The sequence below is a fragment of the Protopterus annectens genome, chromosome 6.part0 (assembly GCF_019279795.1).
Source record: "Protopterus annectens isolate FY-2018-M chromosome 6.part0, PAN1.0, whole genome shotgun sequence".
In the NCBI taxonomy this organism is placed as follows: Eukaryota; Metazoa; Chordata; order Ceratodontiformes; family Protopteridae; genus Protopterus; species Protopterus annectens.
The window spans coordinates 644995892-645014746 of NC_056737.1; the positions used below are offsets into that span (position 1 = coordinate 644995892).

General features: G+C 43.5%; 1 protein-coding gene across 1 annotated transcript in view; it reads right to left on the bottom strand.

The window, feature by feature from the left end:
* Positions 1-18855, bottom strand: part of TXNDC16 (thioredoxin domain containing 16) — a 1725832-nt gene that overhangs the window by 966722 nt on the left and 740255 nt on the right. Inside the window, exon 9 of the mRNA XM_044073553.1 lies at positions 4326-4472. Within this exon, the coding sequence (XP_043929488.1) occupies positions 4326-4472 (147 nt within the window). The remainder of the gene's footprint in view (positions 1-4325; positions 4473-18855) is intronic.

Consider the following 18855-nt stretch of genomic DNA (forward strand, 5'->3'; position numbering starts at 1 on the left):
CAACCCTGATCAGTATCAGTAAGAAACTAAGGTCCCTCATAAAATCATCCAAGGCTAACTTCGAAAGAAAAATAGCCAACGATTCGAAAGATAACCACAAAGCCTTCTTTAGCTATGTCAAGAATCTAAGTGGCAACTTGCAGATATGCTCTGAGCTAGTGCAAAATAGCACAAAATATACTGAACCTACTGATATTGCCAATATCCTGGCAGATAGATTCAGTGCAAACTTCACCCCCTACTCACCCCCAAAATGGCCCAAAACAACACCGGAAAAGTGTAGTGTCCCGGAAATCACAGACGCACAGGTGAAAACAGCTCTTTCAAAAGCCAAAAGCACAGCGTCAATGGGGCCAGATGGTGTCCTAGGCTGCATCTTGCACAAACTACAGAACGAACTAACCCCCCACCTAAATACACTGTTCAACCTCAGCCTCTCCACAGGCTACGTGCCCATAGAATAAAGCGCAGCAATGGTTATTCCGCTCCACAAAGGAGGGGCTACAACTGACCCTAGTAACTATCACCCATAAGCCTGACTAGCCTGGTCTGCAAGGCTATGGAGCACATCATCATGGAACTCATTAACAAAGACATTGGGAACTTCCAAACACTTGACCCAACCCAGTTCGGCTTTATTAAGGGCAGATCATGCCTACTAAACCTGGTCGACTTCTTCGAGACAGTCACCAAGGCCATAGATGAGGGGAAGGTGGTTCACACAGCCTACCTTGACCTCGCCAAGCTTTTGACACTATTCCCCACTCGGGAATTATAGAAAAACTCACCGGCCCTTACATAAACCCCTACGTCATGAGATGGGTTGCTAACTGGCTTACAGACAGAGCTCACACGGTAAGAATAGCGGGCTCCAGGTCCGACTCTAAACCAGTCACAAGTGGTGTCCCACAAGACTCGGTCCTGGGACCCCTACTGTTCGGTATATACTTCGCAGAAGTACAGGCAAACACAGGAGGACTGTGGCTAACCAAGTTTGCCGATGACTGCAAACTGGGAGCCATAATTGACTCTCCGGCTGACACGGACGTTCTCCAAAAGGGCCTTACTGAGACAAGACATCTGGTGTCAAAGTCATGGTCTCAAGCTAAATGCCAAAGAATGCATAGTCATCCCATTTGGGAAAAACAAAACACCCATGAATTACCACATAGGTGGCATCCCCCTTAATACAGAAGAGGTAATAAGAGATTTGGGGACCCTGGTAGATCGTAATCTCTCCTTTGACAATCATATTGTCAAAGTAGTTAGGAAATCCTTCTATGTAGCCCATCTAATTACTAAAGGGTTCACATCTAGAAATAAAGAGGTTATAGTGCCCCTCTATTCGTCACTCATCAGATCCATCATACTGTACAATGCCCCATTTAGGATGTATATCACAAGACACTTCCAACAGCTGGAAAGACCACAAAAGTACCTCACCAAGAGGATTACTGGCCTCAAACATATGTCCTATGCAGCCCGACTGGAAAAACTCCGGCTGTACTCACTGGCATATCGCTTACTCAGAGGTGATCTCTGCCTGACTTACAAAGCCATGTGGACATGCTCCACTTAAAGAACTCCAAGTCACTGTGAGCCACTCACTCTAGTGAGCTAAACCTCACCACAACAATAAACAGAACATGCTGGAGGGATAGATTCCTGTCACAGAGACTCCCCATGCTTTGGAACAAAATTCCTAACCACATTAGGCAGAGCCCCTCACTAACACTCTTCAAGAGAAACCTTGATGAGTGGATGGGTAACAGAAAATACACCCCTGGGATCACTTTTTTGGCTCTTCTTGACAGAGGCTCAGTTAATTAATCAATGGGGTGGCGAAAGCTGACACACTCTGGCTAGGCTTATAAATGCCCTCAGGCAGATAGCCTAGTACCTACCTATAACCCTCTTCAAGAGAAACCTTGACGAGTGGATGGGAAACAGGAAGTTTACCCCAGGGATCACTTCAATGACTCTGCTGGACAGAGGCACAGGGAACTAATCTAAGGGGACAGCGAAAGGCTTATAAATGCCTTCAGGCAGATAGTCTAGTACCTACCTATGAACCGCAGGGAAATGTGCCATAAAAGGCATGCATAGTCCAGGCTCAGTTCTGAGGTTACACTAGGAAACAGATGCACTGATCCACCTGTGCCAAGAGTACATTCAAGAACTTCTGAAGTATCCTTTTTTTTTTTTTTTTTTTTGAACCTCGGTGACTGAAATATCACTTAAGACGTAAGCAAACATACATTTACATAAAAATTTACATAAAAGAAAACAAATCATGCTGACATGTTCATAGGTACAAACATTATACTACACATACATTCTTTTATATAATTATCATCGATCCAGCATTGCATGAATTGCTCAATTCCTGCCTTCCCTTAAAACTTACTCCTCCACCTCTAAAGCATTAAACTGCATGTACTGTTCCCACAACTTCCATTTTTTCTATATAATTTGCTCCTATCTTTTTCTAAGAATCCCACTTCCAGTTCTTTTATCTTTGTTATGGCATTCATTACTTTAAATACAGTTGGTTTAGACTTTGATTTCCATTTCCCTGTATATGCTTTTTTGGCAGTCAACAGAATTAAACTTAACAAGGCCATACAATGTCCAAGCAATTCAGATCCTGTAGCTCCAAAAAAAATCATTTCTTTAGTTACACCCATTTGCTTACCCAATATTTCTGCCAGAGTATTCAGTAGGGAATTTGTAAAATATGCAAACTCATTACACTCCCAAAACACTTTCTATCCTCTCACAGCTCCAACATTTGATATCTACTTGAAGAAATATTCTTTGGCGTCTGCTCGAGGTATAAATACACATATGCAAATATTTCCAAGCAAAAATTCTAAATCTTCTAGACTTTATTGCATATTTTAACAGCTGAGGTATCCTTGAAGCAGAAGCCTGAGAAATATTCACACCCCCAGTCTGTCCTTAGAAGGTCCCCATGGCAAGTAAAGTGAAGGCTATACATATCGGAATATCCACAGGGGTAGAAAGGCCATGCATCCCCTAATCTATATGGGGACCATACATGCTCACTAAGACCCTCAAAATATCCCTGTCCACTCTAAACTTATCAAGGATTTCTTGATTATCAAAATTATGTGAGGTATTCTCTATCTACATCTCCACCATCTTGGCTGGCAAGTACCACTGGACGCAAGAAGTTTTGGCTCAGCCAAGAGAAGCAGCTCACACTGGGAAATAAAGCTAGAAGCAAGAAAGACAATCTTCACTAACTGCAAACTAAACAGAAGAGGTGTGACCCTACCTATATGATATATCTGTGGGCAGTGAGTAAGTGCATCAAAATAAGCAGGAAACAAACAAGCAGGAAGAGGGGGTTATTACCATCAGAAGTTTTACATCATTTCTCATTACCATCTCGTTACTACTTCATCTGCACATGTTTATTTGAATCTACTGCTCATAGGCTTACCCACAAGCAGTGTAAATTGTCTTTACGTATTCACATAACTTGCCCTACATTTGAAATTCTCAGGTATAATTCCAGGATTCCATCGCATGAGAACAGAATTTCATTTTTTGAAAAATAAAAATCAGTGTCCCTGCTCCTCGGTGACAGGAACTTCAGTCTTCATCGCCCCTTGTACCTTCTTGGACCAATTTGCTGCTTCTCTCCACACTTTTAGCTCTCTTCATTGGTTCCGTACTCAGGCAGACTTATTGAACGTGCTTCTGCAACAGCTCCCTCCCCTTCTTCTTGCATCCTGGGTCAAAGGCATGTCTTGTATGGCTAGATCAGTCTTTTGCCTAATTACCTTTTGCTTCCAAGTTCAGTTCCGCTGACTAATTATGGTTTACCTGTTTGTCAATTCACAAGCCATTTAATTTATTCTTGAGAGATTGGCTTTTTGCTGCAATTGCCACAAATGTACTTTTCTTCCCTGAATCTCAAACAAAAAAAACATATTAGTACTGATGGGCTCTCGGACACTGTCTTTTCTTCCCTTTTCATAAGCATTAGAAAAGGACAACAGGCCACCCAAAAGGGAACACCCATAACGTGGAGTCCATCTTGATCTGCTTGGCCACATACACTGCTGCACAATCTTCATTCATTATGTAATAAGGTTTTACACTGTCTTTCTACATTAAAAGACACAAACAAATAGTAACATTAGTAGCCTGCACTGTGAATACACAGGATTAGGTATTATTCAATCATTTTCTTTGATTATAGAATCGGATCACTAAAATGCGAAGGTTAGTGGTGCGTAAATCACCACTCATACACAATGGAGGATAATGCGACAAATCAGCTCAGTACTTACAGCTTGTGTAAAAGAGCACCACCACATGCTTCTTTTCTATGACAGAAGCAGCAAATGATTCATCGGTTAATGACTCCACCAGCTCCAAACCAAATTCTCTCTTTCTGTCTCGGTGTACAGCTTCAGCAACCTCATCATCTTGAAAATCTGATCCAAAGGAAAAAAAAAAAAAACAAACAAATCGCTTTTTAGACACTTTGCATCAGCCACTGCCTGACTAACAAAGCCCACAGTAACTTGAATAATTATCTGAGCAGTTACTTGAAAAGACAGCAATGTTTAGGAGGGAGTAGGTTCACATAAGGACACATGAATGTATTCTGTATTCTGTATGCTGTGAGACACTCTCAACAGTAATGCATATCTAACTATACAAGCAAAAACTTCCAGACAGTACTACACCTGACAAAACAAAATGATTGATAAAAAAATCAAACAAATATGTGGATAGCTCACAAGGTAAATGCATCACAATTCCAGCAGGATAAAACTTTGAAAACTTGCTTACAGAAGACATGAATTTCACTTTTCAGGCTTACTTTTTCACACAAAAATCATTACCAAATTGTGTCTGTAAGAGGAAAGACAAGTACCATAATGTGCTTCATATGAGGCTTCATATAGACTTGAGGTAAAACTGGCCTACTGAGAAGTGCTGAGAGTATCACATGTTAGCACAACAAAGAAGGCAAGCAGACAGAGTTTTACAGCTGGTTAAGGAAGCTGGTGAGATTGACAGGTCATGAAGTTGTGAGGTAGGACTAACAGGTAGGAAAAAACACCTATATGCAAGAACATTGTGCCTTCTGAGTGAGGAAGAGAAAAAGATGACTTGGAAGTAAAATCAAGAGTACTGGAACTTTAGTGCAAAAAAACTAAAGACAAATACATACTGGAGGCAATGGTGACAGACAGAAGGTACCCTGGGATAATGACTATATAATGGGGCAGGAGATGAACATTCACAATCCTTGCCAAAGTATGAAATGGCTGCACTAAGGCAGACATCTGGCACAGTGGGTGGGATGTTGACATAATGGTTAAGGTGTTTACCTTGCAGACAAGGTTCAATGTTTGATTCTCACATGAGGTAATCAGCTAGGCTTAAAATAGCTCACAAAGGCAGTTAGCCTAGCACTAATCTATGCACTTATGGACCTATAAAAGAGTTCAGGCACTGCAGCATTGTAATGTCAAATAGATTCACAACAGGGTCCCAATGTAGATTTTGAGGACCATAAGTGTTGTCCTTGGAAGTACAAAAAAAATGTTAATTCAATGGAAATACTAAATCTGCAATTGTTTTATACTGCAGAATTCCCTCTCGTCATAGGTACAGCAGTCTTGGAGATGGTATAGTACTGAGTAAGGGTGGAAAAGATGCAGTACCCCCCAGCCACATCTCGGAGTGTAGAATGGGTTTGCCCACCCCTCAAAAAAACACCATGTGTAACAGCAGGTTTCACATTTTGTTGTTAAGAAGCTTGAACTTAATTTTTCACAATACTATCACACTTCCTATATGCCAACATTCAGAAGCCACTGTTGTCTTCACGTGGATCAGAGAGCCCCTTCCCCCAGCTGCTGGTACACAGAAAGCCTCTTCCTCCCAGCTGCTGGTACACAGAAAGCCCCTTCCACCCAGCTAGTGGTACACAGAAAGCCCCTTCCTCCCAGCTAGTGGTACACAGAAAGCCCCTTCCTCCAAGCTGCTGGTACACAGACAGCTCCTTCCTCCTAGCTGCTGGTACACAGACAGCTCCTTCCTCCCAGCTGCTGGTACACAGAAAGCCCTTTCCTCTCAACTAGTGGTACACAGAAAGCCCCTTCCTCCAAGCTGCTGGTACACAGACAGCTCCTTCCTCCTAGCTGCTGGTACACAGACAGCTCCTTCCTCCTAGCTGCTGGTACACAGACAGCTCCTTCCTCCTAGCTGCTGGTACACAGACAGCTCCTTCCTCCTAGCTGCTGGTACACAGACAGCTCCTTCCTCCTAGCTGCTGGTACACAGACAGCTCCTTCCTCCCAGCTGCTGGTACACAGAAAGCCCTTTCCTCTCAACTAGTGGTACACAGAAAGCACCTTCCTCCCAACTGTTGGTACACAGGCAGCTCCTTCTTCCCAGCAGTCAACAGAAAAATAAGGATAAGTAGACTAAGGAGCCTGGGTGGAGAGGGGAAAACACTAGGCGTCTGAATGCCGAACATATACTAGGGAGTAACAGACTAAGCTTTTTGCAGATGTTTACATCCCTACCATCACGGGCAACATCCTGCACCTGGTGTTAATTGTGTTAACTGTGAAAAGATGCAGGGTAGTGCTGCTGAAATCCCCCAAGAAGAAAGTACAGTTTTGTACCTACCATAAATGTAGATGTCTGAGAGGAATGCATCTGCAGTCCTTACAAATGGGTTGTCCTGTCGTCAGGCAGCCCTTCGGTCGGCCGGATTCCAAAGTCTGGGTCTGGCTTCGGCTGGTGTCACACTTCACCCGACGTCATTGCTGCAGTTACTCGGGTATAAAGGCATCAGCCGACGCCATTTTCCTCAGTGTTTCTTGCCCCAGATGCCAGGTGCCCTCTAGGAAGGCTAAATTTTGATAAATGCCAATGGTTCAAAATATTAGAGGGCAAACAAAAAATAAGCATGTATGTACATATATACAAACAAATACACCATAATAGATTCCCCCAGCTAGCTATAAGAGGGGCAAATACCCTAGGAGTACCACAGAGGGGAAGGATGGTGGGTAATCCTGACTGCAGATGCATTCCTATCGGACATCTACATTTATGGTAGGTACAAAACTGTACTATGTCCTTCAAGGATGCATCTGCAGTCCTTACAAATGGGTAGAATACCATAGCCAAACTGGAGGAGGAGGAAAGATAGAATTATGGTGTAGTTAAGATCCCTTGCAAAACAGCAGTGGCAAAACCTGCTCGGGATCTAGAGTATAAAGGTAAATTATAATGCTTGGCAAATGTATGCACGGAGCTCCAAGTAGCAGCCTCTAAAATGTCTTTGGTAGCCACTCCTCGTAGAAAAGCTGTGGTAGTGGCTGTAGCTCTTGTAGAGTGAGGCCTGATGTTTTCTGGAGTTTTCTTTCCATGGTAGGAGTAACAAAATCTAATGCAATTTCCTATCCACTTAGATATTGTCTGTTTTGTAATTGCTTTCCCTTCCATTCCTGCTGCATATGCTACCAGTAGCTGGTCAGTTTTTCTATTGCTCTTTGTCCTGTCCAGGTAGTAGCGTAATTGTCTGTGTACATCCAAGGTATGCAACAGTCTTTCTCCCCTGTTCTGTGGATTGGGAAAGAATGTAGGCAGGTGGATAGCCTGATTTAAAGATACTCTGGAGACCACCTTAGGCATAAAAGTAGGATTTGTTCTCATGGACACTCTATCTTGATGGAAGATCAGAAAGGGTTGTACTGCCATTAATGCCTGTAGCTCAGAAACCCTTCTTGCTGAAGTGATTGCCAGCAGGAAAGCAGTTTTCCATGATAAGTATTGCAATTCTGCTGTTGCTGCTGGTTCGAAAGGAGGTAGTGTCAATTTTTCTAGCACAAAGTTCAAGTCCCATGCAGGTAATGGTGGCTTCCTAGGAGGTTTTACATTTTTAATTCCTCTCAGAAGCTGCCTGAGCAAAGGATGTGAGAAAACTGGAGGATCCAAGTCGTATTCTGCTGAAATAGCTGAGGCATGAATCTTAATGGAAGAGTAGGACAGGCCTTTGTGGAATAGCTCTGCCAAGTATTCCAGGATGTTGGCTATGTTTACCAGTGACACATATTCCCCTTTAGCAGTACTCCAAATGAGATATCTTTTCCATTTTGCTGAATAGGTTTTCCTTGTTGAAGGTCTGCGAGCTTCTAAGATAATGTCCTTAACCCTTTGGGATAAATTTGGGTTAATTTGTCTTATGCAATGTTCCAGGCAGTCAACTGCAGAGTTTTCAGGTTTGGATGCAGGGTGTTGTAATTGTTCTGAGTTAACAGCAAGGGAACAAGGGGTAAGGGCCATATCTGCTCCCGAGACATGCTCCTCAGTAATGGGTACCAATGTTGCCTTGGCCAGTCTGGAGCTATCAGAATGATCCTTGGACGTTCCTCTTTGATCTTCAATAGCACCTTGTGCATCAAAGGAAGTGGTGGGAATGCATATGCTGACAGATTTTCCCAACTGAAGGATAGGGAGTCCACCTTCCATGCCAGTGGGTGGTACGTCCTGGTGCAGAATTTCTTTAATTGGTGATTGAGTGGGGATGCAAATAAGTCTATTTCTGGGAGACCCCATTTTCTTGTAATGGTTTTGAAGATGTCCGGATGCAGCATCCATTCGTGGGCATCCGTGGAGGTCCTACTTAATATGTCTGCTAGAGTGTTTTCTTTTCCTGGTACAAAGATTGCTTGTAACTGAATGTTGTAACTCAGGGCCACATTCCAGAGGTCCAGGGCCATCCGGCATAGAGGGTACGAATGTGTGCCTCCCTGCTTGTTGATGTACCACATAACTGTGGTGTTGTCTGTCCTTATCATCAATTGGCCTTGTCGAAGAAATGGTTTGAAAGTCTGAATTGCCAGTTTTACTGCCAGCATTTCCTTTAGGTTTATGTGTAGGTGCAGCTGCTCTTGAGTCCATAAACCCTGTATGCATTTGTTCATCATGTGGGCCCCCCAACCGAGGTCTGAGGCATCCGTTGTGATGGTTTGGCTTGGTTGAGTGCTGTGGAAGGGCAATCCTTCGTTTGATTGACAGGCCTGAGCCCACCATTGGAATTCTTGCTTCAGGCATGGAATTATTGGAATTTGAGTTTCTAGGCTGTGCTTGTGCTGAGACCATAAATTCCTTAGGTACCACTGTAGTTTTCTCATATGCAGTCTGGCATGTGGGACCAATATTATGCAGGATGCCATGAAGCCCAATGCTTGTAGGACTTTTCTTGCTGTTAGATGGTTTTGTTTTGTTAATGCCACGAAGTAGAGAGGGAGTTGCTCCTGTTTTTCTACTGTTAGGAATGCCATTTGTTTGGATGTGTCCAGCTCCGCACCCAAAAAGGTTATCTTTTGGGATGGTATCAACCTTGACTTTTTTATATTGACTGTGTATCCCAGGGCTTGTAGAAGGTAAATGACTCTTTTCAAGTTTTCTGCTAGCTTGTTTTTGTTGTCCGCTTGTATTAGGCAGTCGTCCAGGTAAGGGTAGATTTGGATCCCCTGAAGCCTGCAATGAGCGATTACTGATGCCAGGCATTTCGTGAACACTCTGGGCGCAGTAGATAAGCCAAAGGGCAATGCTGAGAATTGATAATGCTCTGATCCTGCAAGAAATCTGAGGTATCTTCTGCAATTTGGTCATATGGGGACGTGCAGGTATGCCTCCTTGAGATCTAGAGTTACCAGCCAAGACTCCTTGCCCAGCATGGGAAGAAGCTGCTGTAGGGTCAGCATTTTGAATTTTGGAACAATGAGGAATGTGTTTAAAGTGGACAGATCAAGAATAGGTCTCCATTTGCCTTCTTTCCTTGGTACTAGGAAGAGTCTGGAGTAAAAGCCCTTTCCTTGCTCCATATGTGGTACCTTTTCCACAGCTCTCATCTTTAATAATTGATTTACTTGTTGTAGAGCTTCTGCCTTTTGGTTTGGAGGTAGGTTTGGCATTCCTCTCTTTCCTGGTAGAGTATGGAAATGAAACCTGTAACCTTGGTCTATTGTCTGCAAAATCCACTTGTCTCTTGTGATGTAATGCCAGTTCTTTGTAAATAAAGCTAGCTTCCCGCCTAAGGGTGCTTCTAGTTGTTCCCTGGTAGGCGGTGCCAGAGCCAAGTCACTGTGATTGTCCTGTAGTAGTGGTGGTGGCTGTGTCTGTGCCTCGCTGGTTGTTACCCTGCCACCGGCGCCCCCTGTAGGCACCTCTGGATTGGTTTCTGCCTCTTGAACGCCTATTCCTGCCTCTCTGTGCTTTGGAGGAGTCTGGAAAGGACCAATTCTTGGAGGGCCAATTCCTGCTAAACCTTGGAGGTTGGACCTGTAAGAAATCTTTCACTGTTTGGACAGATTTTGCCTTCTCTTCCATCTTCTTCAGCACCTGTTGTGCAGGAGAGCCAAACAAATTGACCTTGTCCATGGGAGCATCTAATAGTTTTGATTTGACATGGTCCGGTAAGGCCTGCTCTTTTAACCATGCATGCCTTCTTATAACTGTGCCAGTCATGGCTGATCTAAAGGAAGCCTCCAGTGCATCATAGCCGCATTTTAAAGAATGGTTACTAACTTGCTGAATGTTATGTACCATTTCCTGAACATATTTCTTGTCTAAAGGTTCATCAGAGGACAGTTTTTTGGTTAACTGGTCTAACATAAATTCTTGATACTGGATCATATGAAATTGACAGTTCAAGGCCCTAGCTGACAGAGTAGCAGAAGTGTAAACTTTTTTACCCCATCTCTCTAAGGACCTGGATTCCCTTTCAGAGGGGAGGGATTTTGGCAGAGGTAGATGCTACAGCCTTAGGCCCCTGGGAGATAGTCTCGGGATCTGCAAAAGGAGTCTTGTATAAATGGTGATGTGTGTCCGGGACCCTGTAGAACCTATCGGGCATAGCAGGGGCTGGAGGTAATGAATCAGGAGCAGTACAAGCATCATTAAATGCATCATCTACAACAGACAGAACTGGAGGTATAGCTAAAGGCCTATGTTGTGGTAAATGCAAAAAGGTTCTAAGCCTTTTTCTTGAGTCTGAAAAATCTTGGCCCTGCCACTGAAATTGTTCCCTCATAGCATGCAAGGTTTCCCCAAAGGAAAATTCCTCAGGTGGAGAGGCAGAAGGGATGGACTCTTCAGCATCAGAGTCTTCATAAGGGGAAAAAGGAGCCTCTGGAGGGTCTGTATTTTCTGAATCATCAGAGGAATCATCTGTGGAAACTGGCTCAGGGGGCTCTGCTCTAGGCCTCTTCTCTGGAGGTGGGTGAGAGGCCCTGTCTGGGAGAGGTTGGGATCCCTGGATTAAAGAAATGAGATCCTCTGCTAAACTAAGCATTTGGGAACTGGAGCTAGGCCTGTGAGAGGGGGTCTTAACAGGCACAGATTTAGTAGCTTTAGCTGCTTTAGCCCTGGCAAAGGCTTTAATGGACATGGCTGCAGGAGGCCTAGCAGCTCCACGTGCAGGGGTTGAAATATCCAAGGGAATAGTGTCAGATAATTCCTGAGAAACCACAACTGCAGGTTGGATTTCAGAAGCCGATTCCACCAGGTTGGAAGAGGCCTCGGTAGAAGGTAAGCTTTCGGCTGAAGGAAGAACCGCTTGCTCGGTTTCAGCCGAAACCGAGACACTCGCGGTTGTCTTAACCGCTGTTTCGGCCGAAACCGCGGACCACGAGTGTCGGTCCTTTTCCTTGCGTTTTTTGGATATTTGTGAAGTCGGAGGATCCGACGGCATAATATAAGCAAAATCAGAGCCGAAAAACTGCTCAGCAAATTCCGACCGACGTCTAAGCGTCCGTCGGTTAAAAGAAGCACAGGCTAGACGAGCTGCTACGTCGTGGTCTGGGCCTAAACAAGGTAAGCAGTAAGAGTGGAAATCTTTATGAGGTATTTGTTTCCCACAAGTTAAACAGTTATTCACTTTTTCTGACATCGGCTGTGGCAAGAAAGAGTCCCCAACGGGGTACTTAGCTTTTTTAGAAGTCTTCGGTAGTGGTAGAAGTATTCGGTAGTAGTAATCTCTGGTTCTGACCGACCGGCACTTGCGAACAGCTTCTGCTTCGGGCGCCACGCGGCAAGAAAGACTGAGGAAAATGGCGTTGGCTGATGTCTTTATACCCGAGTAACTGCATCAATGACGTCGGGTGAAGTGCGACACCAGCCGAAGCCAGACCCAGACTTTGGAATCCAGCCGACCGAAGGGCTGCCTGACGACAGGACAACCCATTTGTAAGGACTGCAGATGCATCCTTGAAGGACATCAGTGACTGAAACAAATTTTCATGGGGTGCAAACTCAAGCTCAAGACAAATATTCTGAACTTTGAGACAATGTTTCATCCGAATTCTGATAGACTTGATACAGACACTCGAAACCTGTCACACTATCTTACAATGGTCTTTTGATTTTCCCCTTCAGGACTCTCACTCCAAACATCATGTACAAAAGTACATAACACAGCACAAAGATTCTCTGTCACTGCCCCAAAATTTTATAGGTTGGAGGAAGAGATTCCTAAAGTATTCAGTCACACATTAAACTTAAATCATAATTTTAAAAATCACTTGTAAAAAGACATTTGTTTCCATTTCATATTTCCTGACCATTTATTTCCAAATCCTTGTCATTTTTTTATTTTTAAATATATACATATATCATCATATTCTCTCCAAAGTAGTTCTGGAAATCTGCACTCTAAAATTCAATGGCTTCATCCTGAGCTTTTAGTTATTTCTTGACACTGGAGGTCTGATTTTAATCAATTGAGTAGTTGTGTTTACCACAAACCTACAAGGAGAAATACATTTTTACATAAAACTAGTATGCATTCCAAGGCATATCCCTAGGAATGTCTTGAAGGGACAAGTTTTTAGGACTCTGCGTCTCCACAACAGCGATGAAGAAGCAGAAATAGCTCTTGAAAGTATTAAGTCTGATTTTTAGAAAGGGGATACTCATTATCTGAGATTAATAAAACAATATCTGAAGCATGGAAATTGAGGGACACTAGATGTAGACCCTATCTTAGAGAAAATATTAATAGCCGCACTTTAGATAATAGTTTGGCAGCTAAGAATGATTTCAGGGTTGTTTTTCAGTTTTCTACTGATGTTAATCAGTATACGCAGATTATCAGGAGGCACTGGCATTTGCTACAAGATGTTCCAGGGCTAATTGAAAATGTTGGTGAGGTTCCTTTATTTTGCTTTAGGAATAATAGATCTCTCAAGCAACATTTATGTAATAGGGAAGTCTCTGAGACTTTCAGTTTCCCTACACGCATCGGTACATTTCCTTGCAGAAGATGTACTGCTTGTAAATACATATTTAGTAAGAATACTTATACACACTCAACTCGAACATTTTCTATCTCTAGCCATCAGTATTCAAATTGCAGGACTACAGATGTAGTGTACTTTTTTTTCTGTCAAAAATGTTCTGTATAATATATAGGGAAAACTAATAGGATGTTGAAAGACAGAATATTGGAACACAGAGATATTACTAACTGTAAGGAAACTAATGCTTTAGCTAATCATGTAATGCATACTGATAGTTCCCATACCTTTTGGTTTTTTTTATTCAAAATATACCTAGTAGTATACGAGGTGGGGACATTGAGAATACTACAAGAGCTATGAACCAAATGGATCCTTAGACTTAATGCAGAGAAATACCCTGGTCTTAATGGTACTACTTCCCTGAAACCTTTTCTAAAAGCTAGATGGCTTAAACATTAACATTAAGTTTTCTTTTAGTTTATATTTATATATATATATATATATATATATATATATATATATATATATAGAATATATATAATATATATATATATATATATATAATATATATATATTATATATATATATATATATATTTTTTTTTTTATTGCTATATATTTTTATAATATTGTCTTAACTTGCTTGTGGTTTTATTATTAGGTTTTAGTGATTATTTAGTGTAATGTCATTCTTTCCCCATATGCAGTTCACTATACCTTTTATCTGTCTTTGCATAGCATCATGTCACTGTTTTTTATCAGCTAACTGAATGCATCTATTTAAGCTGCTTGTTATTTTATAGTAGTGTCTGATGAAGCAACAGCAGTTGTGAAAGCACTTACCTTTTCTTTTTTGTTTTTGGTTTGAATAAACGTCGTTTTTTGTGTGTCAACTTGGGAGCAGTGTTTCTGTTTTTGAATTTCAAATCTGCCTAGACCCTTTTCCCACTCCAGGCTTTGGGTCTATTTCTCCAGCAACCCCTACTTACTCTCCTCCCTTGGATTCTTTGGTTTCAAGGCTCATTTATCCAACTTTCACTAGATGACTTCCTTCCCCAGCGTCGACAATGACTCTGTCTGAGGCCCCAAGATCCCTTTGGGTGTCAGTTCTGTCAGAACCCACCCTTCCTCAATCTCATGCTTGGAGGGTGGAACCCCTGGTTCCGGTGTCGGTTCCGACAGTTTTGTTGGCCCAGACTTCGGATCCGAGACTACCGTTCCGAGTCTGCTTGAGGCTCTGTCCGCGGGGGTGGACCATCTGGAGCGTGGTGTGACCCCGGTTTCGATTTTGTCTTCTTCGGTTCTGGGCTCCCATTCCTCTTCGTGTGGGCTCGCTTACCGGGTGATGGAGAAGGAACTTGCTGCTAGCAATCCTCCTCAGCTGGTTATTCCCCCAGTTCCTTCTGAGCCGCAGCTGTCAAAGGCCACCCCCCCCCAGGACCCTGAGAGCACAAGGCACAGGAGACCCATGTCCAGGGCATTTCTCTGAGTCTTCTTTGGATGCTCCCACCGAAGAACCCCCTCGGAAACGGGTGTGTAAGAGGAAACACATGGGATGCCCCAGAGGAGTCCCTCATGGAAAATACAGACTACGATGAAAGGGAAGGGTCCCCACGGTCAACCCCTGACTAGGTCTCCTTCGGAGACATCATGGAAATCTTGAAAAGTACAGTTTTGTACCTACCATAAATGTAGATGTTCGAGTGTTCACCCTGCTGCAGTCATCACACTTGGGTTATCCTGTCGTCAGGCAGTCCCGCAGTCGGCCGGATTTCCAAAGTCTTGGTCCAACGTCGGTTGCTGTCGCCTCATCCCTGACGTCAGTGCGCCAGGGGTACATATATTGCAACCGACGCCATTTTCTTCAGTTTTTCTTGCCCCAGATGTCAGGTGCCCCCAAAAAGGTGTGCAAAATTAGTACCAAATGGTGTGAACACAGTACAAACACAAAATCCCTTCAGCTATAAGCAAATACATCAGCAAGGCATAGCAGAGATTTAGCCAGTAGATCAGAGGGGTTGGAGGGAGGGTAACCTGGACTGCAGCAGGGTGAACACTCAAACATCTACATTTATGGTAGGTACAAAACTGTACTATGTTCATCGTGTTACCCTGCTGCAGTCATCACACTTGGGTTGAGTCCCAAAGCTAAGGTAGGGTGGAGTTATCATAGAGGGGTAGTGGAGGCAATGAGGCCTTGCAGAACTGCAGTGGCGAAGCCCACCCTGGACTTGGAATAAAGAGGTAAGTGATAGTGTTTGGTGAAGGTGTGTACAGAACTCCAAGTTGCAGCTTCTAAAATTTCCTTGGTAGGAACCCCCCTGAGAAAGGCTGTAGAGGTAGCTGTTGCCCTGGTAGAGTGGGATCTAATCGTAGGAGGAACTGGTTTCCCATGATGGGTATAACAGAACCGTATGCAATGGCCTATCCATTTAGAAATGGTTTGTATGGATATAGCCCTCCCTTGAGAAGCTGTAGCATAGGATACAAAGAGCTGGTCAGTTTTTCTGAAAGCCTTAGTTTTATCCAAGTAGTAACGAAGCTGCCTGTGTCCAAGGAATGCAGAAGTCTCTCACCTTTGTTCTGTGGATTGGGGAAGAAAGTGGGTAGGTGGATAGTTTGATTTAAAGCTACACTGGAAACCACCTTAGGCATGAAGGAAGGATTAGTTCGTAGAGAAACTCTGTCTTGATGAAAAATGAGGAAAGGTTCCACTGCCATAAGTGCCTGTAATTCTGAGACACTCCTAGCAGAAGTTATTGCCAGGAGCAGGGCAGTCTTCCAAGATAGGAACTGAAGGTCTGCAGAGAAAGCTGGTTCAAAGGGAGGTAATGTTAGTTTTTCCAGAACAAAGTTGAGGTCCCATGTTGGTGTAGGAGCTCTTCTAGGTGGTCTAATGTTTTTTGCCCCTCCGAGGAACTGCCTTAGAAGAGGATTTGAAAATAAAGGTGGATTCGTGTCGTAGTGAGCTGAAATAGCTGAAGCATGGATTTTAATTGAGGAGAAGGAAAGTCCTTTGTGCAACATCTCAGCTAAATACTGCAGAATGTGAGGCATATGAGGCTGAGTTGTGTCTTGGCCTTTAGCCTGGTTCCAGGCAGAAAACATTTTCCATTTGTCCGAGTAAGCCTTCCTGGTGCTTGGCCTCCTGGCTTCCAGAATAACATCCAGAACTGCTTGAGAAAGAGGGGCTGGTTGGATGTTTAATTGATTTGCCATGCAGCCAGGTTTAAGGTTTTGAGCTGGCTGTGTAGAATCTGTTTGTTTTGCTGCGTGAGCAAATGAGGTATTTGAAGCAATATCCATGGTGGGCTGTGAGCCATATTCTTCAATAGCGGGTACCAGTGCTGGCGTGGCCAGTCTGGGGCTATGAGAATCAGTCGAGGTTTCTCCTTTTTGACCTTCAAAAGAACCTTTGTGAGAAGAGGTAATGGAGGAAAGGCATATGCTGTCAGGTTTTTCCAACTGAAGGAGAGAGAGTCCACTTTCCAAGCTTGATGGTGGAATGTCCTTGTACAAAATTTTGTCAGTTGGTAGTTTTGAGGACTGGCAAACAGGTCTATATTTGGAAGGCCCCATTTTTGAGTTATCATTGTAAATATTTGTGGGTCTAGTTTCCACTCGTGGGGATCTTTGATGTTTCTGCTTAGGTCGTCTGCCAATGTGTTTTTCTGTCCTGGCAGGAATTGTGCTTGTAACTGGACTTGGTAGGCCAGAGCTGTGTTCCATAAGATTATTGCTTGCCTGCAAAGAGGGTAGGAGTGCGTGCCCCCTTGTTTGTTTATGTACCACATTACTGTGGTGTTGTCCATCTTTATTGCAAGTTGTCCTGGATGCAGTAGATCCTTGAAGGCTGTCAGAGCTTTCTGTACAGCTAGCATCTCTTTTTGATTTATGTGCAGTTTTCTTTGTTCTGCAGTCCATAGGCCTTGAATGAATTGCCCTGCCATGTGTGCCCCCCAGGCAGTCTGAAGCATCTGTTGTGATAGTTTGCCTGGTTGGGGGCAAGGTGAAAGGCTGACCCTTGTTGAGGTGATATGCCTGTGACCACCATAGAAATTCCTGTTGAAGGCAGGGAATGAGAGGTATCACTGTGTCCAAGCTGTGGCTGTGTTGAGACCATACGCTTTTTAGGTACCACTGTAATTTCCTCATATGCAGTTTTGCAAATGGTATTATCAGAATGCAAGATGCCATGAAGCCCAAAACCTGCAGAATTTTTCTTGCAGTTAATTGGGTCTTTGTTGCCATTGTCTTGAAATATTGAGTCAGTTGTAGTTGCTTGTCTGGTGTAAGATAAGCCTTCTGGGTCGTTGTGTCCAAGCTGGCACCCAGGAATGTCATTTTTTGTGAGGGTACTAGTTTTGACTTCTTTTCGTTTACTGTGTACCCCAGACAATTTAGTAGATGCTTCACAAAAGCCAGATGATGTAAGAGAATGTCTTTTCTTTCTGCTTGGATGAGGCAGCCGTCCAGGTATGGATATATTTGAATTCCTCTTTGTCTGCAGTATGCAATTACTGGTGCCAGGCATTTTGTGAAAACTCTGGGCGCAGTAGATAAGCAAAAGGGCAGTGCAGAGAATTGATAATGGGTTGAACCTGCAATGAAACGGAGGTATCTTCTGCAACTTTGTCTGATAGGGACATGCAGGTATGCCTCCTTGAGGTCCAACATCACCAGCCATGCTTCCTTGCCCAACATGGGAAGTAGCTGCTGTAGTGTTAGCATCTTGAATTTGGGAACTTGTAAGTAAGTGTTTAGAACTGAAAGGTCTAGAATTGGTCTCCAAGCATTGTCCTTTCTGGGTACTAGAAAGAGCCTCGAATAAAATCCTTGGCCTTGCTCTTGAGGTGGTACCCGTTGAATGGCTCTCATGGCCATGAGAGCTGTAATTTGTTTTGAGCCTCTGCCCTTTGATTTTGTGGCAGGTTTGGCATTCCTCTTTTCATTGGCAAGGTGTGAAAGTGGAATCTGTATCCTCGTAAAATTATGTCTAGGACCTATTTGTCCTTTGTGACCATGTACCAGTTGTCTGCAACAAGTGCTAGTTTTCCCCCCAAGGGGGCTGACAAAAGAGCTTTGTTTGGCTAGCTGAGGTGCAAGTCATTGAGTTTGCCTTCTGGTGGGTTGAGACCTGTCTTCTCCTCCCTTCTGGGTTGGAGTGCCCCATTGGCGAGGTTTATACTGGGCTTGTGGTTATCCTCTGCCCCATGGGCATCTGTATTTACCCCTCTGAGGTCTGTCAGTGGCTGGAAAGGACCATTTTTTTGTTGGCCAGTTTCTGCTGAAGCGAGGGGGTTGTACTTGTAGGAAATCTTTGACTGTCTGCATTGATTTCACCTTATCTTCCATTTTCTCTAAAACTTCTTCTGCTTTAACTCCAAAAAGAACATCCTGCTGTAAGGGAGCATCTAGTAGTTTTGCTTTAACATGATCAGGCAGACTTTGTTCCTTTAACCAGGCATGCCTACGTTTAACTGATCCAGTGACAGCTGCTCTGCAGGAGGCCCCCAAAGAATCAAACCCACATTGTAAGGTAT